The sequence below is a fragment of the Alligator mississippiensis genome, chromosome 8 (genome assembly GCF_030867095.1).
Source record: "Alligator mississippiensis isolate rAllMis1 chromosome 8, rAllMis1, whole genome shotgun sequence".
Taxonomy (NCBI): domain Eukaryota; kingdom Metazoa; phylum Chordata; order Crocodylia; family Alligatoridae; genus Alligator; species Alligator mississippiensis.
This window is the reverse complement of record NC_081831.1, coordinates 23,523,287-23,551,153: the sequence shown is the minus strand read 5'-3', so window position 1 is coordinate 23,551,153 and position 27,867 is coordinate 23,523,287. Positions and strand designations below refer to the sequence as shown.

The 27,867-nt window shown below is 46.9% G+C and overlaps 1 protein-coding gene across 8 annotated transcripts in view; it reads left to right on the top strand.

Moving 5' to 3' along the window:
* Window positions 1-473: 473 nt before the first annotated feature.
* Window positions 474-27,867, top strand: part of SMARCA4 (SWI/SNF related, matrix associated, actin dependent regulator of chromatin, subfamily a, member 4) — a 52,948-nt gene continuing 25,554 nt past the window's right edge. For 5 of the 8 annotated variants that reach the window (XM_019486180.2, XM_014606277.3, XM_019486179.2 and 2 more), the window contains exons 1-16: window positions 474-637; window positions 7,077-7,172; window positions 12,383-12,632; window positions 13,170-13,302; window positions 14,150-14,548; window positions 15,407-15,505; window positions 16,246-16,504; window positions 17,078-17,204; window positions 17,979-18,152; window positions 19,083-19,256; window positions 19,410-19,577; window positions 20,668-20,718; window positions 21,633-21,763; window positions 23,447-23,504; window positions 24,253-24,374; window positions 26,468-26,618. In XM_019486180.2, the coding sequence (XP_019341725.1) occupies window positions 12,411-12,632; window positions 13,170-13,302; window positions 14,150-14,548; window positions 15,407-15,505; window positions 16,246-16,504; window positions 17,078-17,204; window positions 17,979-18,152; window positions 19,083-19,256; window positions 19,410-19,577; window positions 20,668-20,718; window positions 21,633-21,763; window positions 23,447-23,504; window positions 24,253-24,374; window positions 26,468-26,618 (2,268 nt within the window). In that variant the 5' untranslated portion in view covers window positions 474-637; window positions 7,077-7,172; window positions 12,383-12,410. The remainder of the gene's footprint in view (window positions 638-7,076; window positions 7,173-12,382; window positions 12,633-13,169; window positions 13,303-14,149; window positions 14,549-15,406; window positions 15,506-16,245; window positions 16,505-17,077; window positions 17,205-17,978; window positions 18,153-19,082; window positions 19,257-19,409; window positions 19,578-20,667; window positions 20,719-21,632; window positions 21,764-23,446; window positions 23,505-24,252; window positions 24,375-26,467; window positions 26,619-27,867) is intronic. The other 3 variants (XM_019486181.2, XM_014606278.3, XM_006265570.4) reach the window with 1 other exon arrangement.

Below are 27,867 nucleotides of genomic sequence, written 5' to 3'. Positions count from 1 at the left end.
CGCCGCAGTGGCGCTAGCATTAAGCATGCGCGGCGACAGCAGTTTTTCCCTCCTCCCCCAGCGGAACAGGGGGGAAGGGCATTCGCTCCGCCCTAGAGGAGCGAGCCCGGCTCGAAGCCGGCCTGACACCGCCCCCCCCACCCCCATTGGCTGGAGCTGCATGGGGTCAGCGCGAAGCGGAAGGGAGCGAAGGGAGGTGGGAGAGAGTGGCAGCCCCCGCAGCGCACCCCGATTGGCCGCCGAGCCACGAGGGGGAGGGTCCGCTGCCCCCGATTGGTGGAGGTGCGGCGGGGGGCGAAAAAAAAGCTCGGTCAAAGGAGAGCGAAAATGTTGTCTTCGCCCTCCTGATTGGCTCGGTTCTCCCCCGCCCCCTGGGCGCACGCGACTGCTGCCGGCCGGCTGGCAAAGAGGCCCCTCCCATTAGCCGAGGCGGGGGCGCGCGCGCGCGGCGCTGGTCGAGGACGCGCTGCGGCGGGAGCGCGCGCAGAGGAGGGGGGAGGGGGAACGCGTGCGCGCGCGCCTCCCTCGCACACGGCGGCGGTGGCTCCTTTGTTCCCCCCCGGCACGAGCCCGCGCGCTGCCCCCGTTGCCCCGGCAGGGATGCACCGTGCGAGCGGCTCCTGCGGCGCCGGGCGCGGTAAGGCCCGTGGGCGGGGGGGCCGCGGCGGGGGGCGGGGGCCGCGGAGCCGGCCCCCCCCATGGAATGGGACCGGGCCAGGCACTGAGGGGGGCTACGGTGGCCCGGGCGGGTCAAGACACCTCGGCGCGCGCGACAGGAGCGGCCGGGACCATTGTTCGCCGGGCGGGGGGGGGGCATCGCCGCAGCGTCGCCTCACGCGGGCTCGGCCCCCGCCCCTCCTCCCTCGGGGCCCTATCCTCGCGGGCACGTGCCGCCTCGTCCCGGGAGGGGTCTCCTGCCCCCCATTGAGAGCTCAGACCCTGTCAGCATCTCTTCCCCTCCTTGTCACAGCCCGTGGGGGGGATCCCCGTGTCTGTGCAGCCCCCTTCCCCCCCTCCGTCCCCCCCCCGACTGCCCTGGTAGCATCAGTCCTTGTGCCCGCGTGGGGGGCTTCGTGGCTCCCCAGGCTCTATGGGGCTCAGGCCTCTTTTCCCTATTGGGGGTTCAGACTGTCCTGACCAGACAGAGGCATCTCTTTCCCCTTCACACTGTGTCGGGGTCTTCCTTCCCCCCGAGGGGATCCCCCCACACCCCTATCAGGGGGTTTTCTGGCCCCTCCCCAGGCATCCCAACTTCCTTGCAGGTGCCTGGCACTCTGCACCCCCCCCCCCCCAGCCCCTCCCTCCCTTCTGCACCATTGCTGCCCTGTCCCCTCCTGGGGGCTTTGCAACCTTTTCCCCCCTCCTTGCACTTACAGGGCTCAGTCTCCATCCTGCCACCACTGCATGATCCACTGTGGGATCCCCTCCCATGCACCTCATAGGGAGACTTTGCTTGCTTCTTCCTTGGCATTTCCATTTCCTTCTCCCCCCAGATCCCCTCTCTCTGCCCCCCCCAGTCCTTCTTCCCTAGCAGTATCTGCTCTTGGGGCCTTTGGTAACCCTCTCTGCCCTCGTAGGGCTCAGAGCCCTCCCTCCTTCATCAGCATCTCTGTCTTTCCCACCTCACACCCTATAGGGGCCCTCTCCCCCTCCATGCCTCACTGAATGATCTCCCTCCTCTTTCACCCCATGGGGGGCTCTGCTTGCCTCTCCCTTGGCATCTCCCATCTTCTTCCCTCCGCCCAGATCCCCTGGGTCTCTGCATACAGCACCCCAACACAGCTCCTCCCTGCTTCTGCCCCCCTCCCAGCAGCATCTGCCTCTGTCAATCTTGAAGACTTTGCTGTCTCCCTCCCCAGCCCTTGTGGGGCTCATTCCCCTTCCCCAGATCCCTCCCCACCATTGAGGGTTCAGACCACCCCACCTCGTCTAGCACCATCTCTCACCCTCTCATACCCTACAGGGTGGGGGAGTCTCTCCTCCCTCATACCCCATGGAGGGGCAGCTCAGCTCATCCCCTCCTTTTGGCATCCTCATCCCTTCCCCCCCCCCCAGCACACTGACCTGTGGCCCCCACTTATTAGTGGGATTCTTCTCCATCCTTCCCAGAATACCAGTGTGTTCCCCCTCAACAATATCTTCTTCATCCTTCCCCCAAGGGAGCTGCCCTTTTAAGATCCCCCCCCCCTTGAAGTACCTACCTTCTTCCTGCTCTTCAGCATCACCATCTGCCCCCCATCCCCTCCAAGGGAACTGCTCCTTTGTCAACATCTTTTCCCCATCCTAGGTGAGTGGGCTTTCCCATCAGCATCTCTACCCTCATCCCCTTCTGTCCTCCCCCAGCATAACAGAGGACCTTCCTGGGTTTAGCATCACCACCAGCCCTAGGGGGGTTCTGCCCCCATTCAGCCTTTCCCCATCTCATTTCTGGGAGACTACCCTGACAATGAGCACCTCCCCATAGTCATCACTTTCCCCCACCCAACCCTTGTGTTTGCACTGGTCCCTTACTCCTCCTGTTCCCTGGGGAATGGGTGACATGAGGGTCACCATTGAGGCCAGGCCCCTAACTCGCAGCCCTTTTTGCATTCAGTTTCTACCAGTAAAAATAATGCCAAAGCCTGCGGAAGAAACCCATGGGAGCCAAGTCAGTTCACCTCTGCTCTTGGAGGGACCAGGAACCCCTTCCTCCAAGCTGTTGCCCATTGCCCAGGCTTGCTATCTCGTGGGGGAGGGTGCTCCCCTACATGCACATATATGTGCACCCATGCACACACAGGCACACAAAGCCCATTCTCGTGTTGGGGGAGGGGGCTGAGAAGAACACCATTCACAGTAGCAGCTGCACAGACTAGGCACAGAAACACATGCGACCCCACACACAAAGCCCATTGTCACACAGTCATCCCCCCTTCCTCCCACCTCATCTGCATGAATTTGGGGCTGCAGGTTTACAGTGCATCTTCTCCCAGGGTTCAGTTAAAACAAAAAAACAAAAAACCCTCCCCCCCACTTTTAATGATATGCACAAAGCACATTTGAATGCAAATTAATTTCCTTCTTCAGCAGGACCAACTATTACAAATCAATTGACAATTGACAGGATGCTCCCTGTTCCCTGGTGCCCTGATATCAGGAGTGGATTTTAACTGTCTTCCCTTCATCTCCTGCTTCAGCGTGGGTTGCTCTTCCTTCTTGGTTAGGCTGCCACTAACAATGTAGTCTATTGTTTTAAAGCAGGGTCTTTGTTGTTGTTTGTGGCGCTTGTCTTTAACTGTCCTTGTAAATTAATTGAATAATATGCTTTTTTTTCAAGGCATATACCTCAGGACAGCTCATGGAAGGAGGTGCCTCTCAATTGAACATTTACAAAATGCCCTTGGCTTTCCAGATACTACAATTTTCTATGTAAAACTGTGGAAAATCTTGACCCAAATATTACAGTGTTAAAATCTTTGAGATCTCTGACTGCATGTAATAAATAATACCATGTTCTAAATCAGCGTTTCCCAACATTTTCCAACCCAAGGCACACTTGCAGTAATAAAAATTTTCTGCAGCACACCTGTTAAGGCATTCCCCATCCTCATATCTATTGTAGCTCATTGGCATGGCAAAATTCCGTGGCGCACCTGTTAACTTCTGACAGTACACTTTTGTGCTGCAGCACACTGGTTGGGAAACACTGTTCTAAATGTTAAGGCCAAATGTTTTCCTTTAATCCCTTCCTTGAGAGAGAAATTACTTGAAATGTCCAAATTGCTCTTTCATGAAAATGGTTTTGGTGCACTAATAGCAGCTCTCAGACTTTTTTTCTTGTTTTTCTTTAAAACACATCCTGATTTTCTGTGCCTCTGCTTCAGAGAAGAAGGAGAGTGACAGCATTAGACACGTGCTGGGAGTTTTTCTCCAGGTTTCTTACTTCTTTCTGATTGGCGGATCATTCATGTATCTTAGTGTGTTTTGAGTTTATCTTTGCTTTGGTCCCTCAGTGCAGTGGCAGATAAATGGTGTGCAGCTAACTCAGAGTGCTGGGACTGTGCTCTTCTAAGCTTCCTACCATTCAAATATGCAAAAGGGTTAGGCAAGTTTAACTGAGAGAATCTGTTAATTTTCTGTGTTAAAATAATTTATATTTTCCTCCTTCAAAGATCAGAATCTAAAGAGACGCAGAAGTGGGGATATAATTAAAGGATTTGTGCAGCTGTTTTTTAAAATTCATGAGTTGCATTAAGATCCTCTAAGAAATGAGTGGCTTTTAAGTTTCTGGTGGCATATTTGATTACCTTTCTATGCAGGTTGAGCTTTCAGATGTGGAATGTGCATATTGCAGCCTAGGAATTTTAAACCAGAGGTCACAGAAATCTCATCTGGGGTTGTACCTGTAGTGTTCGCAGTTGGGATTTTCAGAGGAGTCTTGGGAAGTCAGGCACCGAGATCCCTCACATGCCTTTAAAAATCCCACCCAACCTGTAATTCCGTGTGGCTATCAGCAAGAGGAAAATGCCTCTTTATTCCAGATTTTTAATACTCAAAATGGTTTTCAAGGCTTTTAAGCCCACCCAGGGCTCTTACTCTGGTGTGATGAGAATGTTCTCTGTCAAAGGCAATGCATGAATACAGCCCCCAGGCATGCAAACTGGAAAAGGGGCTTATCCAACAATGTGAATTTGCCAAGCTTCATTTATGAACAAAAGAGAGGCAGAATGTTTTGGACCAAACGTATTTTCCTTCCCAGTAGATGTTCCCAGTGATTCCTTCTGGCCTTATAACCTGTGAATCTAAAATGCACCAAAAACTTTGGAACGTGACAAATACCAATGTGCTAAAGGAATAAAACTGTAACGCATGTCTTTCCTGCTATTGAGGCTCACTAACAATTCACCACCACACAGCTATTATTTCATAACCATGTTTTGATTAAAATATGTACTTAGTGTGCTGAGAGAGAATTGAGATCCCTGCTGTTAAAATAGATACATTTGCCCCAGAATCACTGTTTTTAAATCTCACAGAGGCCATGAGTAGTCTAATTTGTTAGTTCACCTTTGGGATGTCCCTGTATCACTCAGGTGACTTTTAAGCCACTAAGTCACCAAGTACATTTTGTGCCACATTACATGGCAGCTGCAAACCCTCCTGGGCACCCAGATTCCCAATGAGTCTCCATTTTGGCATGAAATAACCTACCTAGGCATCTAGCTTTGTGCTACTGCACGTGCTCAGAAGCAATACAGGATGGGCACCCAAGTAGCTACTTCACCGTCTGGGAAAGGATGTGAACTCTGCAGGAGTCCCGAGACTTTTAGCCCGAGACAAACCACTTGCAGCAACTGTTTGAACAATGGGGTGGTGGCACCAGTCTTTGGCCCAAGAGCTTCGCATTGGCGCGTTTGCCTAGGAAGTGGGAGACCTGGATTGCAGGTCCCGCATAGTGTTGGGATAGGAACCCACACCCCTTGCCACTCAAAAGAGGACAGGTGCCTCCTCTTTGAGGAAATGGGTTCTGGTAGACATCCCCCCACTTTTAGCTCATTGGAGGTGCTGTAGGCGGGGTTGGGAATGGAGTGCTAGATGCCTCTAGTGGCAGATCCTGTTTCCCTGGGGACAGGGAATGGAGTCCTGGGCCAACCACATTCTGGGATGTGCAGCAGCAGTGGTCCTTAGACATCAAGTAGATGGCATAGGATGCATGCCTATATATTGAAAATGCATTAGCACAGGAGGCCTAGATGGTGGTCAGGACTCCATTGTCCTAGGGCCTGTCCAAGTGGTGGACTGCCTGTCACCCTTGAAGAAATCAATGTGCTGGGGAGGGGGTGGGGGCAGAAAATGGCCACACCTGTCAGATGGACTAAACAAGCACTGCTGTCCTGTGGACATATCACACATGGAATTTCATCAGCTGCTCTTCATTAACCCTTTTGTTATAAAAGGAATAAGCATCCCCGTTTCAGATTCAGACAAATCGTGGGTCATGTTAAGCTTTTGGGAGCCACTAGACTTTTTGGCAGACATGCTACAAACTACTGTAACCTAATGACCACTCTGAACCTCTTCCACTGCCTGGTCTGCTGTTTTGCTTTCTGCTCCCTCCTCAATCTCACGTGTACCACTGGTTGGCCGCCCCTGAGCTAAGGAAATACTTAATGCTGCACCAGGTGTGCAATTATTATTATCTTCACTAACAACGTGTCACTTTTTTTGCCTGTAGATTTCCGAGTGCTTTACAGGGGAGCCCAAGATTGTTTATCTCCATTTCACAGATGGGGAAACAGAGGCACAAGGAGGGAGTAATTTGCCCAAGGTCACCCAGCAGTACCAGAGCTGGGAATCAAATCCAGGCCTCCTGAATCCTAACGCACAGCCTAATCTATTAGGTCACCATACCTTCAGGCTGCCCTCCCTGAAGGGTTTCAGTTACCTTGACTTAATCTACAACTACCCTCTCTTAGGTTGGGATTATAGCAGGGGTATAAAAATAATCTTTCCCTAGTGGAGACGCAATCAAGAAGGACAAAAGGCAGCAGCTGGGTTTGGTTCTGTGTGGGCTGGTCCCATATGCATGTTGTGGAGCTGCCTAAGAGCTCCATGGTCCAGAACCCTCTTGTGTGTGTTGCTGTACAACTGCAGCCCAAAAAGATAGTTCCTTTCCCACATAGTTTATAGTCTGAGGGAGGTAGATACATCCAAATGAGGGGCATGGTGAGGCAGTATTATCTCTACTGCTGGAGGTTTGATATGAACACTAATTTATGCCAGAGAGTAAATAAGTGACAAAAGATCTCAAGATCCTGTATTTCTTTTAAGATTTTTTTTTTTTTTAAGCCTAGAAAGGCAAATGAGCCAAAGCCCATGAAGTGCAGCCACATTTGCAGAGGAATACCATGATCAGTGCTGTCATGAATACACCAGCATGTCTGGTGTCAACAGCCAGTACTTTTGTGGAGTAAAACATGACCATTCTCCCCATGTTGGTCTGAAAGAGGGAGACCCAGTTGTTCTGTGCCATGACATAGAATGTTTATTGGCTAGATCCAGTTGATGAGTGGTAATTGCCAATTTTCTTCCTACAGCACTGGATTAAAACTGGTAATCCTGAAACCTCAGTCGCCCCCTTCTCACCACACTGACACTGTGCTGTGAGCTAGTGGAGACCTCAATGTGCATAGGTAAGTTCTGGACTGGCAGGCCACTGACTAGTCCACCTTCGTTACAGTATTAGTCTGTCACAAGCTGTATGAGATCTTTTTTTAATATAATGGCTCATGGCATAGGGAAGTCAGTCTGGAAGTGACCAGACATCCTGAGATCATCTAATCCAGCCTCCTGCTCAAGGCAGGACTGTCCAACCTCTTCTTGAATGTTTCTAGGGATGAAGATTTCACCACTTTTCTAGGCAGCCTGTTTCAAAGCTCGACTACCCTCATAGTCAGAAAGTTCCTCCTCATCTCCAACCTACATTGCCTCTGCTTCAGCTTGAGGCCATTGCTCCTAGTTCTGTCCCCTACAGCCAGAGAGAAAACCACAGACTCTTTTGAAATATTGCTTAGCTGACATTAGGAAGTAGAGTATATTCATCTCCAACATTGAGAAATGTGTTGAAAGGGTATAGGTGGGTCAATAGATAACTTTTTGTATTGACACTTTCTCAGATCTAGGTGTCATTTGAGAAGAAGGTAGGTATAGAATCATCCAAGGCCCTTTTGAATTCTTTTGTTGGTTCCAAGAGCCTGTTTCCTTTCTAGTGAGAGACCACTTCAGACAACATCCAGGTTCCTCGAAGTGCAGTGTAAATTCATTTGAGTTTAGTCCTTGAGAGCGGTTGGAATCCTAGTGTCCTGCCCCTGACAGATAATATTTTCTGTTGCCAGCATGGGCATGAAATGCATAATTTGTAGCCAGACCAATGAAAAATCAGCTACTTCATAAATTTCTGTGACCAGCTGTAAGTTGCAGGTTTGTGGGTCATGCTGGGAATCTCCTGTGCTGAATAGGGTTCAGGTTTTATAGGCAAGTGTGTGATGTCCTCCACATTCTTGTCAAAGTAAGTTCTTCAGTTGTTCTTCATTTGGCCATTAGCTGTTGGAAGGCAGAGGCAGGGGAACAAATGGTAGCTTGAAAGGGAAGGGGAAAAAGAAAACGCTGGTGCATTGTCTTGCTAGAATTGTGAAGGCGGGAGAAAGGCAAAAAGCCGGTAGCCTGGATGCCTGTGCCCAAAAATCAGTCAGCAGATGAACGAAAACTGTGGGCTAGGGGCTGTACTTGCACTTCACTGTAACTTTACAGACTCAGTTAAGAATGCGTAGCAATGGACCCTAGTTATTTTAAAGATCAAGGGGTAGAGATACAGCTCTGAGCCTTGTCTGGAGCAGACACTGCAACTTGCCTTATCCCTTTAAATATAATTGCATGTGTGAAAGGAAGTGGCATTGCCAAATTAAAATATGCGTACAAACTCCCCGTGTGGTTAATGACAGGGTTCTTGAACGCTATAACACTCCTTCAAAGTTTAAGTGACATTGTGGAGGATTGTCTGATATTGTTCTTGTCCTGAATGAGGAAATGCTAATCAGTAAGGATCCAAATCCTGTTTAAAAAGGACTGTGGCATGCCTTTATGTTGTTTGGTAACTGATCCAGGAGTGGAATCCCTGACCAAAGACATCCTTAGAAGGGAGAAAAGTCCATAATACTCTTTAAGGCAGTGGTTCTAAACCCTTTAAGCCCCAACTTCTCTTCCTCCTCCCCCCCATGCGCGATCGCGGCAGCTTTTTAGCTTTCACTCATTTGACCGTGGAAAAACGTAGAGTAATTCTTCTGTTGCAAAGAGTTCAGAAAGGTCACAAGACATCAGAATGCTTTTCACATTATGAATTCCTATTTAAAATATCTAGATTTATCACGTGAATCATGTATAGGTGCTTGCACCATGCAGCACCCTTAAAACAAACCTCATAGCTCCCAAGAAAAATCTTACTAAGGAGAGAATCTGTAGTTGGTTCCTCTGAGTTCTGTACATTCATGTGTGAGGGCATTTCCAATCTCACTGAAACCCAGATTGCATGAGTAAGGGAATGGCCTGGACAGAGTAACTGTGTCTCATGCCTTCATCAGGAGATTGGCTCCCAGTGACTGAAGTGACTATAAATTGTGCTGCTGTTTAAATTACAGATCATGTTTGTGCTCAGATGCACATTTTTTAATTAGATTGATGGGGTGGAAGTTTCCAAAACCTGGAATCCACTTACCTTTCTATTATTTTTTCTGCATTTTATTAAATTGTTTAAGAATAAGAATTGCCAGACTGGATCCAAAATGATCTAGCCCAGTCTCTACTGTCCGATAATGTAGACAGCGGTATGCAGGTATTTCAGAGGGGGAGGGTAAAAATGCCAGAATACTGACAATTTGCCGCTCCTGCATGTTGGGTCTCACTGCTACATCCTGGTTACAGGCTGGCTTGTGAACCGTCAGGACTCACTGAGGTTGTTAACATCTCTTCCTAATTTTTCAGTATCAATTGCAGTCACTCTGGCTGTTCTTGCTAATCACAGAAATGTCCAATCTCTTCCTTTGACTCTTGCTGCTTTCTTAAAAGGATGGAGGGACAGAAAATACCATATTTTTTCGCATGCAACCAACCCTCCCCCCTCCACACACACACACACACCCCACTGCTGCCAAAAAAACTCCAGCTGCTGGAAATTTTAGTGCACATTATATGTGAGAAACATGGTAAAAAGAGTTTCTGGATATGATGGGCAAAAGTGAAAGTAAAAACTGCAAGGGACAGAACAAAGAGTAGGCTCAGCTCCCAGCTGCTGCTATCCAGTTACTTACTACAAGGAAAGATTTTTTTTTTCCTTTCCTTTTACCTTTGAAAAACAAGGTTTATACTATACTCCATATAGGCCCAGGTGTGTTGTATATGAGAAAATATAGTAATAAAGAAAGGTTCGCTACTGGATTATTATCTCACAGTGTTATAATGTTGTCTAGTCCTGAAAAATTGGAGAGGTTGGTTATGGAAGCAGTGGCAGCAGCATCCCAACTTCCTGCCAGTCTGCTGATTCTAAGAGACAAACTTGCCTGGCATCTTTCTCTCCTCAAGAGTTAGACTCCTCAAGGCTTCTCAAATATTTAACCCTGAGAGGTAATAAAAAATAGAAAATATCTGGATTCTTTTCATGAGAGAGTTTTAGGCATAAATTCCAATCAGTTCCTTTCTAGCTTCCTTTAAACCCTGAGATACTTTCCCCTTTGTGATATATTAGAAAACAGTTTTGCATTTGGTTCCTTCAGCTCCCACTTCTGGTACCTTTTTTGCTCTCACAGCTGCAATATGTGTCAGAGCATGAAATCCAGAAATGGATTTGGGTTCCCGTGTGACAGGCGGTTGTAAACATTTACCTGCTCTGATGTAGCTTGACAGTTTTAGAGAGCACATTCTGGCTGAGTTGCATAATTTTTTTTCCCTAGACTCCTTGTTCTGAGAATTTCTGTAACTTTAGAATTGGTAATACCGCATCCCTATTTTTTTGCCACCTGAAGTTTAGTTTATATTACCTGCCTCACGGGCAACTGAATCTTTTCTTGCATAATCTATTAGACACTAATTTGATTCAGACAGTGAATAGGGATTTTATGTCTGGTGAAAGCTTTGGTGTAGTTACTTCTATGAGTGAAAATGCAGCTATGTTACAGATTTTTGTCTCCGTTTACTCATTCTGAGACCGGGGGCAAGGAAGTATGATCAAAACTGAATATAATAAATGTTCTTTTCTTCTTGGCTTATTTTACCTGGGCATTGTGTTCCCTTTCACCATCTGGAATCTTCAAAAATACGGATGTTCAAATCTCTTGCCACGTTGGAAATGAAAGGAATCTCGATTGCTGCAGCCCTGCAGCTTGTATCTTAGCTTTAATTTGGTGGAAACATGCAGATGAATAATTAGAAATTTTTATTCCAAAGTGCATTTCCAAACAACTGTTTCCATCGACATTTGCAGACTTTCATGTACGAATGGGCTGCATTCGTTATTTAAACAGCATCTCGTCAGTGGAGTTTGATGCAGCAAAATCTATTGCATCCATTTCTTTAAAAAACAAACAAACACCCAACATTTAAATGGAAAGGCAAATCAAACCTGAAATAGCAGGTCAGCCAACTGGGTTGTTTTTAGTTTTGTTCCTGCTGTCAAGTCATCATTGCAGGCTGTAGTTTGCTACCACGAGAATGCTGTTTTGCTGTAAACACTATCTATACTAGCCAGGCCCACTCACACAACACTCTTCCCTTGGTTTGGTCACTCTGAACCACTGTCTGGTGGACTGATCCTCATATTTTCATGGTTTGGGTTTGACTGGGCGTGAAGTTGTCTTGTACTGTTGAAGCTAGAGGTCATTTTTTTTAGTATGCATTAGTGATTTAACATTTTACAACTACCAGCCAGTGCTAAAGGCATGTATGTGTATAGTCAGAGAAGATTAAAGGGCTACAGAAGGCTGTTTGCTATAATTATACTGAACTGATGTTGTTCTGGACTGGCCATCAGTCCCAGTTTCTCATTTGAAATAAGTAATCTAGAAATACAGAAGAGGTGTGGAACTTGCCTACACACAGGAATTGAAAATGAGTTTTAAAACAATAAACAATAATGAGTTTTAAATAGTAGACCTGATTAAGTTAGCCCAATACAAAATATCACTGTAAAAAATCCTTTCCTCTTTTAAAAAACCTTCATACACCTGCTTAGGTGCTCTTGTCAGTTAAAAAAAAAAAAAAAATGTAGTCCTTTTTGGTTTAAATTATTGGCCCTCTACAGTTACTGGTACAAGAGAAGCTAACATAAGCCCAGTTTAAAACTGTCAGCATCTGCACAGTGAATTGTACCAGTTTAACAAACTTGATGTAAAATCTACACTTTCAGGTGAACTCCTATAGCTTTGCATAAGGATGGCCTGCTTGTCATAGTTTTATCCATATAATATAGAGAGCAGATAAGCCCCTCAAATAGATCTCCTTGGAGAAGGCATGGCAGTTACGTAAGCTGAGATGTGTAGAAGCAGCCTGGACCAGGTGCTGGAGAACAGGCTATAGGGAACCAGTGGCTTTCTGAAGTTCCCAGTGTGCCTTTTTATCCTGGTACCATGTACAAAGTGTTCCTACCAAGTCCATATTCTGGTGCATGGAGTTAGTTCCCCTTTTCCCCTACTGCCTAATGTTCTGTCTGGTTCTGTCTTTTGACAACCCAATGTTTTCAAGGACTTGGTAGGGTCTAGTCGATTCTGGTACGTTTGCCTCCCCACCACCTCTCCAGCCATCCTGTGGCAACATGGCTGTCTTAAGAGATCCCTGACCACAGATTCTCTTGCACTAGGACCTTCCTTTGAGTAGCTCCATTGAAGATGTCTACTCCAGATCCTCCAATGGGAGGGACGCCTCGCCCTGGCCCTTCTCCTGGGCCTGGGCCATCACCTGGTGCAATGTTAGGCCCCAGTCCTGGACCTTCACCTGGCTCTGCACATAGTATGATGGGACCGAGCCCTGGACCCCCTTCTGCAGGACACCCTATGCCACCTCAGGGCCCTGGGGGCTATGCTCAGGACAACATGCATCAGATGCACAAGGTAAGAGGTGGTACTGGCGTGTGGTAGGGATGTGGGGGGTTGTAACCGCTGGGGTGCGGTTTGAATGTGTAACTTCCAAACTATTGAGGAATTGATCTTGGAACTTGGAAGACTGATGGGTCTAGTATTGGCGAGAGCTATCCAAAATGGGCTACCTGGGTGTTCACAACATGGCCCCTGAGACCTTGTATGTACTTATTGATGCCTCCAGAAGATTTTGTAGCCTGCAGGGGAATTCCAGCTTCTGTCCTACCTAGTTAACGTGGGTTTCAACTAAATCGTGCATGTGTGAGAAGTGAGAAATCCTTTAATATTTCTCTTTTGTGGTGATTTTTTCTGCCCCATTGCATGCCAGCTGTTTAGGCCATATCCACATATGGCAGATGATTAATGTCCCCAGAACACTGCTAACCTAAATCAAGACTGCCCCACACCACACTCCATCACCATTGGCTCTCTTGCTGAGACTAGCTCAGCAGTTTCTTTGATGGTGGTTGCTTTTAAATAAGTTTTAGATCACTGCTCTTTCTCTTTCAGCCAATGGATTCCATGCATGAGAAGGGGCTGTCGGACGATCCTCGTTACAGCCAAATGAAGGGGATGGGAATGAGGCCTGGTGGACACGCAGGAATGGGCCCTCCTCCAAGCCCAATGGATCAGCACTCCCAAGGTCTCTTGGTGGGGAGAGCAGAGGGTTTGGGAGGCTGTTGTGGGACCTTTCAGAACACGAGTCAACCGTGCAGTTCCTTTTATTGATTATTGCTTCCCCTGGGATGCTGCATTAGCTCAATGAGGTGCAGAATCTGGCTACAAGCTGCAAACTTCTGTGAAAGGCCACCTGTTCCTCTGTACAGTGTAGCACTGGGAACAGATGTCACACAGAATGGTGCCATTCTGGGCTCCTGGCACACAATTCCAGATAGGAAGCTGACTTATATCAGTGCAACCACTGAGTATCCTTAGAATCATAGAGAAGTCAGGCTGGAAGGGACCTCCAGAGGCTATCTTGTCCAACCTCATGCCTGAGACAGGATCTCCTGTGCTGCTGCTTCCTGTGCCAGGATCTCCCTCCTTCATCTCCTGTGCCTCCTTCATGGTAGTCAGGTCAAGGGACTCTAGGGCAGGGTGGTTTTGTGGCCAGGAAGGCTTCCAATCTAATATAGTTGCAAAAAACAATTCTACAAGGAGGACATAGATGGAAAAGGCAGCACTGGAGGCACCTTGGAGCCATTTGTAGCCACCAACACACCTGTGTCTCTATCTGGGCAGACTCTGATGTCCATTCAGGATAAAAAAAATCCCTTAACAGTGTTTTTGTTGTGTTTTAAGTCCTTGATTCTAGACCTGTCCTGGTGCACTCCTAGAAATGTGACCTGCACTAAATGCTTTTTTTATTTTTTCCCTGGAGTCTTTTTTAAAACAACTCTCCTGTCTAGGTTACAGGGAGCAGACAGCATGCTCTGGCATTGCTGGAAGTGTATGCTGTGCTCTTGCCTAGCTGCCTGTCTCCTTTCCAGGTTACCCTTCTCCCCTGGGTGGTTCGGAGCACGCGTCGAGCCCAGTCCCAGCGAACGGTCCATCCTCTGGCCCACAGATGTCCTCCGGTCCTGGAGGAGTCCCATTGGATGGTACTGACCCACAAGCATTAGGGCAACAAAATCGGGGCCCAACCCCTTTTAACCAGAACCAGCTGCACCAGTTAAGAGCTCAGATTATGGCCTACAAGATGCTGGCTAGAGGACAGCCCCTACCCGATCACCTCCAAATGGCAGTGCAGGGAAAAAGACCAATGCCTGGAATGCAGCAGCAAATGCCGACACTACCTCCACCCTCTGTATCTGGGACAGGACCAGTGCAAGGACCAGGACCTGGGCCTGGACCCGGACCAACACCTCCCAACTATAACAGACCTCATGGTAAGCATTGGCATGCTTGTTCCTTTGCCTGGATTCCAGGAAGGCTCTATAAACTTGTCCCACAGAGGTAGTGATGGGTCACACCTTTTCTCTGTTGTCATGATGCCTTCTTTTTGGCCAGGAGGGTCCAACCTATGGGACAAGTGCCACAATTTGCATGGACAGCCTCCAGGTGTGGCTTGTAGCGGATCTGGGAAGGGGCAGGCAACACAATGGCAGATAGGTAAGGGAGCAGAGTGTAGAGCATCAGATCAGGCAGAGGTCACAGGGCAGGGAGCAGAACAATAGATGGGGCTCAGGGAACAGAAAGCAGAGCAGCAAATCAAGCAGGAGAAGGGCATTGGAGTGGAAATTGGGGAGGATGGAGGGCTAATTTGCAGCACTGAGGTTGGCCCACATTGTGTTATGCCACAGTAACATATTGCCCTGTGTAACATCTATTCAGTCCCCAGCCTGTGTCTTCACCAACTCTTTTAGGGCTCTTCCTCATCCTCTCTTCATTGTTCCATATTCTCTGCTCTGTCAGACCTTCTTTGACAAACCCTTTCAGTCCAGCCCTTGCACATGCTTTTCTCTGCCACCTTTGCAGCCTGTCTCTTTCCTTCCCCTCAATCTGTGCTGCTGTTACCCCCTCTCTGTCTTGTTTATGCATATTTTAGCTTGCCTGAACCAGAATTGTGTGTTCATCAGGGAAGGGACCTTGTCAGTGGACATGGGCACACAGGCTGAGCACTCAATAGCTACAAAGATTGGAAGGAGCCTCACTTGGGTTCCTGTAATCAGCGTGCAAGGAATGGGCTAGCGTGTTACTCTGTACATGGTCTTACAGCTGCTGTCCCCTCTCTGTCCCTTCCGCAGGTATAGGAGGGCCTAACATGCCCCCTCCTGGACCCTCAGGAGTGCCCCCGGGAATGCCTGGGCAACCGCCTGGTGGGCCCCCAAAGCCCTGGCCTGAAGGTAAGACTGGCCTGGAGCCAGAAAGCAGTGCAGGTCCCTGGTGCTATTTAGGCTCCTAACCTCCCATTGACATTGGTGCCTTAGTTGGGCATCTCATTCCCTTTCGTATCCTGCTCTCGCTGTTCCCACTGGTTCACCTCCCCTCCTCATGGCGTGCAGTAGGGTATCATCACATGAGCTTTGACAGATCTCAGTAGACCTCACGCTTAGCTTGTGCATCACTGCCAGGTGGGGAGCTTCACCAGGTATGGCAGTCTTCCGGCTTCCAAAGAGCCTCAGAATTGCCTCATGGCTTTATTACCTCCTACTGGCCTCCCCTGCAGACAGGCCAGGGCTTGAAAGAGGCTTTGCAGGTTGGCCTCTGGTGCCTTTGAGGGGATTAGAAATACATAGATTCTGAATGATCTTTCCAAAGTGCCAGCCTCAGAACTTTAGCAAGGCTGCCTTTGGGTTCTCCAGGTCCAAATAATCAGTTGAAGTTAGGCAGTGAAACATGTCCAGACACCCATAAGCTTTGAAGCCAGCTGAGGCTTCAGGTGCCCAGTTCTTCTTGCTCATCTTAACAGTAGCACCCTCTCACCTGCTCTGTCCCCCATTAAAGAACCTCCAGCCCATCCTTTTGATATAAGCTCCTTGCTGAAGAGCAGTCCTAGCAGCTTGCCCACCTTGAAATTCTGACCAGTCTTAAGGGAAGAAAAAGAAACATGCCCCAGTATTGTTCTGCTTTGGTTTTCACACAGGACCAATGGCAAATGCTGCAGCCCCCACTAGCACACCTCAGAAACTGATTCCTCCTCAACCAACCGGCCGTCCCTCACCAGCACCCCCAGCAGTACCTCCGGCAGCATCTCCTGTCATGCCTCCCCAGACTCAGTCCCCCGGGCAGCCGGCCCAACCTGCCCCCATGGTACAGCTACATCAGAAGCAGAACCGGATCACTCCCATCCAGAAACCTAGAGGACTCGACCCCGTGGAAATCTTACAGGAGCGAGAGTACAGGTAACAGCTCTGGCTTCTGTCTGGGACATGGGATGCTGATGTGAAAGGGACTGGCTGTGTTTCCTCTTTCATTCTCTTGTCGGTGCCTCCTTTGTCAGGAATACTGTGGTTTCCCCTGCATTTTAGTCTGGTTTCAAGTAAACATGTTTTTCCCTCTTTATAGTCCCAGTTGACTTGTGCTGTGCAGACCCTCTTAGGGAACTGGACATAAATTGTTTCCCTTGCCTGTCAGTACAGCTCCAGAAACCTTCTGTTTTGCTGTGCTGACATTCGTCTGCATGTCTCTTCAGGGGCTGACACCTGCCCAACACTGCATTAGCAAGTGTCTCTTTCATGCCAGAGAAGAGAGCTGCTGGTATATCATTTTATTAAACCATGTCTAAAACATCGTTTTAGAAACAGATGTACAGCACTGCCACATGTCCCCATAATAGTTGAGATCCAGTGCTTTAAGGACCTGATAGAGCACAGGTGTATTTGAGACCCTCTTTTCAGCTGAAGAGGAAAGGGGCACATACATAGCAAACTCAGTCTTGTCTTCATCTGCCATGAATTTCTGTGTGATCTCTGCAGATTGCAGGCTCGGATTGCTCACAGGATCCAAGAATTGGAAAACCTTCCTGGGTCCCTGGCTGGTGACCTGAGAACCAAAGCTACCATTGAACTTAAAGCACTAAGGCTGCTCAACTTCCAGAGACAGGTAGGTGGTGACATTCCAGCAGCTGGTTTTGCCCAGTGTCCGATTCAGAAGAAGAAATCAGCCAAATATGGTGGGTTTTTCTAATCTCATGCGAATGCTGGATGTACAGAACCAGGTTAATCGGAGGCCTTGTGTCTGTGCGTGGCTGGAAATTAACCAACGACTGGCAGGGACACCCTGGCCCTGCCTCATGGTATCTGCTTATCGCCTGAGAAGGAGGAATGGTAGCTTGCTTTAATATTGGTCTGAGAACATGGGCCCATCCCCATTTTCTGCTCATCTAATCTAAAATGGCATGAGGCAAAGACGCCTGATGAGAGGGGCTGTTGTCCTAGTTGGTCTAGGGGTGCAATGGGATGCCAGGCTGGGAGAACCATAGTTCTGCTGTGTTGTGGCAGCCTCTTATGATTCATTATTCTGAGATCTGACAGCTGACTTCTGCTTTTTCTCCCTCTGAGGGTGCAATTGGCCTGTATGCATAGATAAGTGTTTCAGGGTCAGTCATCATGCTGAGTCCCACTTAAACTCCAGAAGGCTGAAGTGAAGTGGCAGGAAAGGGATTTTAATAGTGAACATTGCTTTGAGTGGCCATGAGAGAGCGTTTATGGAGTCACCACTTATTTCTGTGCATGTTTTAGACTTGACATTCTTGCCTTGGCCATCTCCAGAAGCATGGTTGCTCCTTTAATAGTGCAGAGATGGTATAATATTGGGCATCACTTTGGCCCAACAGAATTGTGCCCACAGCTAAAATGCAGTGACTTTCTCCCCAAGCTGCGTCAGGAAGTGGTGGTGTGCATGAGGCGGGACACTGCTTTGGAAACTGCCCTCAATGCCAAGGCCTACAAGCGCAGCAAGCGACAGTCGCTGCGGGAGGCGCGCATCACGGAGAAACTGGAGAAGCAGCAGAAGATCGAGCAGGAGCGGAAACGCAGGCAAAAGCACCAGGCAAGTTATACTGTTCCAGAGACCAGGACATTGGGGTTGAGATTTGTAAGGGCCATAACTTGCTCCTGCATGGAGAGCTGAAATGCAGACACCATCAAATTGTGGGTTCTTTCTGAGGTATTAAAATTAAATGTTCTCTCATGTAAAGTATGGTAATGGAAAATAAGAGTTTTCTGTGTTCAGTGTGAAGGTGAATTAATCCTTGAACCAAATGGTTCAAGGCAGGGAAAGGTGATACTGTATTACTGTGAATTACCATACTTGCTCATATACAATATACTGTTTCCCCCCCCCCTCCCCTCCCCAGTATCAGCCCCCCAGAATTGGGGTGTATGTATTGAGCAGGGAAACTGTTTCTGCCTGGGATAGAAGCACCCTGCTTTGAATTCTGCTTTGCAGTGCATCAGTTGTGGCATTACAAGTTGGGCAGCTGAGGCAGTCATTTGACTTCATGGCTCATTGTTCTTCACTCTGTAGGGGTTAACAATTCTCTCTCCTTTTTAATGGTCTTCATGTTCTACTAATGAAGCTAACTCTTTTGGGGGGCAGTTTTGCTGTCTGCTTGCTGGTTCTGGTCTCTGTCCTCCTGTTTTTCAGGCCTGGAGACTCTTTAGCTCTTTTCAACATCATTGATCCACCAACATCATTGATCCATCCAGTGTTTAGCAGCAGCTAGGGTTTCAGTTTTAGTTTAACAGGAAAAGGGAAGCGAGTGAGCTGAAGATTAGCTTCTGTCCCTGCTCTATACAGGCATACATCTGGAAATCTTTTTCTTTATTTTCATTGTTCTGCTTTTCAGAAACAAGGTGTGTATTATATCTTGGGGTATGTTGTATGTGAGAATATACTGTAGTTCAGCGCTGATCAATAGGGTGCCCATTTCCAGTATCCTGACATCTCTGTTCATTTGCTCTCCCTTTGTCCCTTCAGGAATACCTCAACAGCATTCTCCAGCATGCAAAGGATTTCAAAGAATACCACCGCTCTGTCACAGGCAAGATTCAGAAACTTACCAAGGCCGTGGCTACTTACCATGCCAACACAGAGCGTGAGCAGAAGAAAGAGAATGAGAGGATTGAGAAGGAGAGAATGCGCCGCCTCATGGTGAGGTTTCCCACAGGGTAGATGGGATGTTATACACTTGAGTGATGTCAACTGTCTTCAGCCTGCCTGGGAGCATGAGCTGGCTTGTTCTAGATGATCTTTCAGCAGCAAGGAAGACCTCTCTTTTTCTCTCCTCTCTCTCTTGCTATCTAGGCTGAAGATGAGGAAGGGTACCGCAAGCTGATTGACCAGAAGAAGGACAAGCGCCTGGCCTACCTGCTTCAACAGACAGACGAGTACGTAGCAAACCTGACGGAACTGGTACGTCAACACAAGGCTGCGCAGGTTGCCAAGGAGAAAAAAAAGAAAAAGAAAAAGAAGGTGAGTTTAGGAGGATGCAAAGGAGGATGGCACAGGCAGGGCATGAACCTGAGCAGGCCATGAGCTTGGAAATCTCAGAATTCTTTCCATGGTCTTGTCTCATTTCATTTTTATTTCTACCTTCACAGCTCAGGCCTCTACTGAGCAAACTGTCACTCACACTAATACTAAATGGATGAACTAAGATAAGATAAGCCAGCCTATTTCCCCTCTAATCCAATGCCAAGCTTGGCTTGGGAACTCCAGAAATGGATGCTGAATGCATCATCAGAACCTGTGGTCTCCCCACGTGCTCTACCCTATTTGGGGTTACATCTCAAAAAACAGTATCTTGCATTTTTCTTCTGTTAGGTTTTTCAGCCTAAGGCAGATCTCTTGGGTTATTGCTTTACTTACAAACTGCAATGCAGTTTTCTTACATAGTAACATAGCAAAAGAAACCCAAAACAGCCCTATGTTGTCGCTGCTTGTAACTAGTGGAAATTTGCTAGTGAATATTTACTGTACATGCTCTAAATCACAAACCGTTTTGGTGCAAGTCACCGGGTCATACAGCTTTTTCGGGAAACTCCTCCTAAATTGTCACAGATTAGACTAAAACTGGTAAAACCAAACAGAGTTCAGTTTCTTTCTTTGTTACAATGGAACAAAACCAAGCTCTGGTTTGGGAATACAAGATTGAGTTGGCACAGTGAGAAACAGGTGAGAAATATCTTTTTCAGACAGCAGGATTTCTATTCCAGGAGATTTTAAATGCCATTCTGTTGCTCTCTTAGCGCTATGAGGCATAGAATTCACTAGCAAGAGCTGGCTTTGCATGCTGTGGTAATGGGTAAATCTGTGGGGGAAACCGCCTGTATAGGAGGCAGCAATAAAACCATAATTCCTGGTCGAATACTTTTGTGGCTATGCTAAGCCAGAACTTCATTTACAAATCTGTTGCAGCCTCAACAGTTTCTGTCCTCCTAGCCCTATCATCTTTTGAGCTTATTTGCCTAAAAAGCCCTATGCTAGAGTAACATTGATCATGGCTTTAGTTTCTGTTTCCTTCAGTGTTGAGTTGCTAACCATGGTCTTCTCTCTCTTTCAGAAGGCAGAGAATGCAGAGGGACAAACGCCGGCAATTGGACCAGATGGGGAAGTAAGTACAAAGATCTTTTTCATGTTATGCCAAGTAGGATAGAAAACACTTGTTCACTGCTGCCAAAGGGAAAACAGCAATATGCTCTAATGAAGTGCACAGGGCAGCCAGTTCCATAGAAACTGGATGTGGAGAAAATCTCTGTCTCAACGATTTCCCCCAGTAAAAATGGAGATGTTGGGCTCTGCAAAACTTCTCATTCCAGGAGAGAATCCAACTGGACCCATAGGGTCCAGTCTTGCCTGAGAAAGGATGGTCCAGTGATTGGGACAGTAGCCCAAAAAGTGGGAGACCAGGGTTCTATTCCTTGCTCTGACATGGGCTTCCTATATGACCCTCAGCAAGCTCCTTAGCCCCTCGGCGTCCATGAAGTGGGAGTGATAGAGCCTCCTTGTATACGTGAGTGACGTGGACAAATACAGCAAAGAAAGATATTTGGCCACCACAGAGATGGGGGTCATATAATTGCCAGCCTTAAAAGTAGCTCTTCGTGTACAAAACTAGCCTGGGGATCTCAGCGTGGTAATCCATGGTCTCAGTTACAAACGTGCTGACAACTTTGCAGAGATGTTTACAACAAGGGAAATACTGAGTGGGAAATGAATTTGTGAGAGATGCTAGGTGTATTTCAGATGAAGCACTTCTGTTTGTGCACTCTTGTGCCAGCTGGTGCTTCCTTTGGTCTAGGCGCTTGGTAAAGACATTGGCTTCCTGTTTCTTGCGGTGGTCTTTTAGAAACAAAACCTTTGACCTGCCCCATCGGTCTGGCTGTGGCCACCATTTGGTGAACCTCTTACATAGCAGTTTCCCCATTTTTTTTATTTTTTATTTTTTTACTTCAGTCACACTCAGTTGATGAGGAGTTTGGGGGTGGAAGATTCCCAAATGCCTCATAAATATTTTTGCTTTCTCAGCCTCTGGATGAAACCAGCCAGATGAGTGACCTCCCTGTTAAAGTGATCCACGTTGAAAGCGGGAAGATCCTTACTGGCACAGATGCTCCAAAGGCTGGACAACTGGATGCATGGTTAGAGATGAATCCAGGGTAAGCCAGATCCCAGCTGGTCTCCCAGTATAATTCCAGAAGGCAGATGGACTAGCGTTTGATCTAGTACACTCTATAGCTTTGCTTCTGCAGCCTGTCCCAGGGGTTGGAAATCATCGCCATTCAAGAGCTGGGTCATGGAACGGATTCATCTTGTGCAGGGTGTCTGTCTTGGGGTTCATGGCAAGATTGTGGTCTATGCTCAGCTCTAAACCAGTGCTCAAAAAAGCTCTCATAGCCCAGAGCACTGACAAGGTCCTGGTCTAAAACCTTGTGAATGACAAGAGGTGGCCCAAAGACACTTCTGAAAGCCAAGATTCTGCTGATCTCAGTATAGAGCATGAGCTGCCAAACAATGATTCTGTTTCAATGTGTTGAGGGGGGGACATATCCTGTATGAGAACATGCCAGGTGATCTGCTGTAACTGCTTAGTCTCTCTGCTCATTTTGTGCAGTAAATGAAGCTAAACCGCGGTAACTTAACCCTGTTGTATTTAGGGCCAAGCTGCCCTGGTTTAACTTGCACTTACCATGGGATAAGAGCAGACGGATGAAATAGTTACCTCAGCTGAACCATGGTAAATCCTTTTCTTTACAACTGTATTGGTATCCCTGTTCATTTGTCTGTCTAGGCCCTAACAGACAGCTACTAAAATAACATGGTGGTAATATTGTAGTGGAAGTGTAGCCACAATGATCCAGGGGCATACACGAGAAGTAAGATTTGTCCGGTAATGTGAAGGGTGGCCATAAGAATTTGCGGGAAATCTGGCATGGGGAGGGGAGGTTAAGGTGCCAGTGTATGTGTGCGGGAATGCACGCACACATGCCCCTGGCCTCTACACATGTCTACACATGCATACACACGTAACCCTGACCCTGTGACTCCCAGGAGAAGGGCTGGGCAGGCCATTGTGCGCATGCACACACACGCATATGCACGCACACATGCACACAGCCTCAACCACACAGCTCCATGCGTGCACCCCAACCCTACTTCACAAACAACTCTGCTCTCAGCGCGGTGGGGTCAACACCAGGAACCAGTGGCTGGGCTCCCTGGAGAAAATTGAAGTAAAAGTCCCAGATTAGTGCAAACCCCCCTGTACATGCCCAGCTCCTGACTCAGGAACCACACATAGAGGCCAATTTGTGCCAATCTGGACTCTTGCTTTTATTTTCTCCTACAGCCAGGATGCTGAGGCAGCCTCCAAAATCTAGGACTGACCCTGGCCAATCCACTGTGCACTCACACACATACACGTGCACACACACATTTTATTGGACTGTGTAGCTGTGGGGGAAAGAAGTTAACTAAGTTTTTAGGCCCCTGAGGAAAGGCAGTTTGTGCCTGAGAACTTGTCAAGCTTTTCTTCTAGTCGTACATGGTCCAATGAAACTTGAGTAAACAAACCTTGGTTCTCACAAAATAGTAGAAACCCTGTTGCAGAGGTGTTTGAGACATCCATGTATACATGATCCCAAATACCAGGCATTCATCCAAGTGCTCATCCAGCAACTTGAGAGCAGAAGGAAGAAGAGGTGATTTGTATTATAAAAATAGTACTAAAAATATAATTATGGTTCTGCATTCAAAGCTTCTAGAACCCAAGTTAATCTGTTTGTATGTAGAGCTGTCAAGAGCTGAACTGATACTTAATACTAATATTTATGTTCAATTAGATATGAAGTAGCTCCAAGATCTGACAGTGAAGAAAGTGGGTCAGAGGAGGAGGAGGAGGTAAGAGGAAATGCTTTGAATCACTCTTATCCTTTTGTATTTTATGATATCACGGGGAGACTGGGAAACACCTTTCCCCCACCCATGTTTGTGTCCACTAAGCAGGTTAGATTGGTTACAATCACCGAGTGGAAGGTCCTGATTTAATTGATTGATTTTTAATTAACTTCCATTTGCATTCCATCCATCTTTTTTTTTTTTTTTTTTTTTTTTTTTTTTTTTAAAGAAAGCAACATTCTCGGTTGATACATAACCCAATGGTTCTCAGCCTTTTTACGCTCAAGGTGCTCCTCAATAGGCTTGAGGCACCCCTCAGAAAATGCCAGCTCCTAGGTTTTTTTTTCACTGCAGAAAATACTAGAGCAATTCACCTATTGCAAAGAACTCAGAAAAGACCACAACAGGACAGAATGTTTTTAACATGATGGATTCCTATTGGAATCTCCTGGGATCTTGTAGATTACGTTTGCATACCTAATAGTGCTAACATTGCCCATATCACCCGTAACAGGATCTCAAGGCAACCCAGGGTGCCATTGCATCTTGGTTGAGAATCACTGATATATAACCATTGAAAAATGGAGACTTATAGCTACAGAGAGCCCTTCTGCTAGATTCAGTACATCTCCAGTAAGTGTCTTAGACTTGATCTGCTCCAGGTTACTGGGAACATGCAGGTAACTCTTCTAGTGTAAAGAGGAGCAAACAGCTGATTATTCAGTACAGCGTGGCCTTTCCTTTCTGGCAGGAGGAAGAAGAGGAGCAACCGCAGCCTGCTCAGCCTGCCTTGCCTGTGGTAGAGGAGAAAAAGAAGATCCCAGATCCAGACAGCGACGACGTCTCAGAAGTGGATGCCAGGCACATTATCGAGTAAGCCCTATGCAGTCCCTCTGGCTGGCAGTTGTTACATCTCCTGATACCCTTTTCACTTTACCCTTTTGGGGGAGGGAGAAAAAGCCCAGAGTGGCTGCAGGTGGAATTCTCGTGTTCCAGATGGCTTTGTGGGAGGCATTATTGACATGCCCTAATAGCTAGCAAGAGGAGGCTTGTGTAGTGCTCTCTCTGAGTCCAGTTAAAGCAAATATTATTCTGTTCAGCTTCTGTCACCTGACTGTCAAGTGACACTGTCATATTTCACCATGTGTGGAGGTGTCTGGGAGGGCACTTCCAGTAGCATGCAACTTTCACCAGTGTCCACCTCAAACAAAACATTTTGAGCTGTGATTCTTCTCTTGGTCTGTACCCAGAGCTGAAGGTTGAGATGTGCCTCTAAATCTAAGCTGTTTTGAACAGCTCATTCTATTATTATTATTATTATTCTCATGATGGATTATGCATGTAAATCCTTCAACAAACATTGAAAATGTCTGCTCAGTTTTTCTGCAACTGATGAGAAATCAATATTTTATATCGGAACAAGGGAATGACACAAGTATTGAACACCAAGAGAATGATTTGAGTGATGGTGATGGTTGTTGTTATGCTTGAACAGATGAGTTTGAATTGAAAACTCCCAGTTTCATGTACCATTCTCTTCGCTGAGAAATGCTCTTTGTTACACTAGGAGAAGGAAGAACAGGTGTATATGAAAATAGCATAATGAAAAAGGGTTGCAAACATCAGTCCCCATTTGGATTCGAACCACAAACCTCTTGTTTCATAAGCCTGAGTTCCTGCAGCTTGAGCTAAAGGGAAATGTAGGTGTCAAGTACTTAAGTAGCAAGCTATTGTGTTTGCTGGGTGCCAGTCTGTACAGAGATGCAATCTTCGGCATTAAGTTGGTGTATTACCACAGCATAAAGTACATGCTTTTCTATAGGAACGTAGTACACTGTGTGCTGTTCTATCGAAGTAACCATGGAAATGGAGATTATCCTATCAATATGAATGCACCTACCTGAGCTATTTTAAACTAAGGAAATTCACTGGAGAGGGAAAAACAAATTGAATGTGGTATTGACTATTTTACATCACTAAAAGTCAGAGAATGCCAAGTTCAGGTTCTGTCTTTGGGTAACGTGTGTTTCCATGGGGAAAAGTTATGACTGCGTGTGGAAATGGCAGAGTATTTCAAAGCAAGTTCACATTATGCTCCTGCACAAAACATGGCTTGAATGTCTGATTCTCCTGCATGCAAAAGCTGAACTTTAATGCTGAAGTAGTTTAGTTTCCTTTTAATATTGATAAGACCTTGGATATGCCTTGGTCACACATCTTCCCTGTCTTTCCTTTGCTCTTAGACAAGCTAGAAAAGGCACATACACCTCTGGAACAATTCTAGTCAGGCAGTAGCGATACCAGCTCTCTTTCCAGATCTTCCCAGGGGAGCACTGCATTTTGCTTTTTCAGTGCAGCTTCCCAGTTTCCTTTGTGAAACCCAGAAAATGCATCTGGGCCTTAAATTGCACGTACGGAATTTCCTCAGGTGATCAGTTTAAGCATTGTGAGATCAGTAATTTCTGGTGCACCAATGGAACAGAATTGCCATCAATTCAGAAGAATACTCATTTAAATCTTCCTTTTAATTGTATTGGAAGTGACTTGCAGGAGAAACTAGTGTGGTTTAAATATAACTGCACTGATACATGCCCTGTGCATATAATCTTTTTAAGAAAAATAAAAAAAGAAAGCTAACAAAAAACAGATACTGCTGGATGTAGAGGCAGTAACAGCTTTTGCTACGAACTGGCAAGTTCCTTGCAGTCTCAAAAGCAAATGGCCATTTGGGCAGGATAGGATCTCAGATACTGGGAGGGCAAGGTTTATTAGTTTCCAAAGCATTGAGCATGTGGGTACTTACTTTCTACTCCCTGGTCCTTGCAAGAGATGAGAAATGAAAGCAGTCTTTCAGTGTTGATGCAACTCGCTGGATCCTAGGGGCCAAAAGGCAGCTTGGGGGCCCTGGAGTGCAGCTTCTTAGAGAAGTAAAAAGGATTTTTCTCCTCACGTCTTTCCTTTCATAGGAATGCAAAGCAAGATGTTGACGATGAATATGGGGTCTCTCAGGCACTGGCGAGGGGATTGCAGTCTTACTATGCTGTGGCCCACGCAGTCACCGAACGGGTGGACAAGCAGTCCACGCTTATGGTCAACGGTGTACTCAAACAGTACCAGGTGAGAAACCAAGGCAGGAATCTCATTGATTATGGGTGGTTGAATGGAGATGGCCAGTGGTGCTGTGTGTGTGCACGCACACACGCACGGGACTCAACACACCAGCTCTGCCTGTTGGGCATTGCCAGGTACCTAGAGGGGATGTTGGACAGGACAGATGTGTGCAGAAAGGCACAGCTTGAATGGGGGGGGGGGGGGTGTTCTCTCATTATTCCCTTTGCTGCACACTTTAATTGTGAGCTGTTAGTTGGATGGAGCTTGTGTAGAACCACGTGGTGACTTTGTTAAGCAGCCTGAGAGTGTCCAAAACCAGAAAGCACAAGCTGGCTTCTGTTATGTGCCAAGTGCATGCAGAGCTTCACTGAGATCATAAGACTTGCCAGGCTTGGGTCAGACCACAGGCTGGTCCACACGGTTTTGCCCTCCTCAGTGCTGGCTCTGTTAGCCTGCCCAGCTTTTTCTTTTTGCTTAAGGATTTCAGCTGCCTCTGTGAGCTGGCTTAATCTGCTCCCCTTAGAGGAAGGAGGTCGGTATTTCCTGTTTGAAACGTGCTGAACTGAATTAATTCCAAGAGCCTCTTAAAGAAAAATCACGGGATAATAAGGTTAACAAGCAAGTTTTAAACACGTGCGTGGATTCTCTAAATAGCACAATGCAAATCCCTGTTGGGGCTCAAGGCAGCAGCCAGCTGCACAATGTTTGAACACAGCAAAACACAAAGCAGGCAAGGTCTTAGGGGAAACAGGTGGGAACTAACAGAAGTGATGTCCCTCATTTATAATATGGTGTCACGCTGACCAATGCAGTTCCAGGAACCTTGGTCATATCTAATACCTTTCCCGCCATGGAAAGCGGAGGATTTTCTCGTTAGCATATGCCACTAGCCAGCAAGATGTTAAAATCCTACGTGTGCTGAAGAGACCAAAACCACTATGTTCTCAGACAGGGGCATTCCTTGTAAAATAACAGATGAGCCAGACACTAACTTAAAACACATAGCTTGGAAGGGAACTCTGAGATGCACATGGTCCAGATGGGAATGGGATGGATCGATGCCAAATGACCTGTTTGAGATAATTGCCTCTCAAACAAGAGCCTTAATAATAACATACTAGTCATTCATTTTGAATGTTTGCCAGAGTGAATGACTACAGCTTGTTAATGAATCCTGGGGAGCAGGGTCTAGGGCCTGTGTTTCACAGGGTGTAATTTGCATTCTGCAAATCCCACTCCCTTCTTCTCTCCCTGT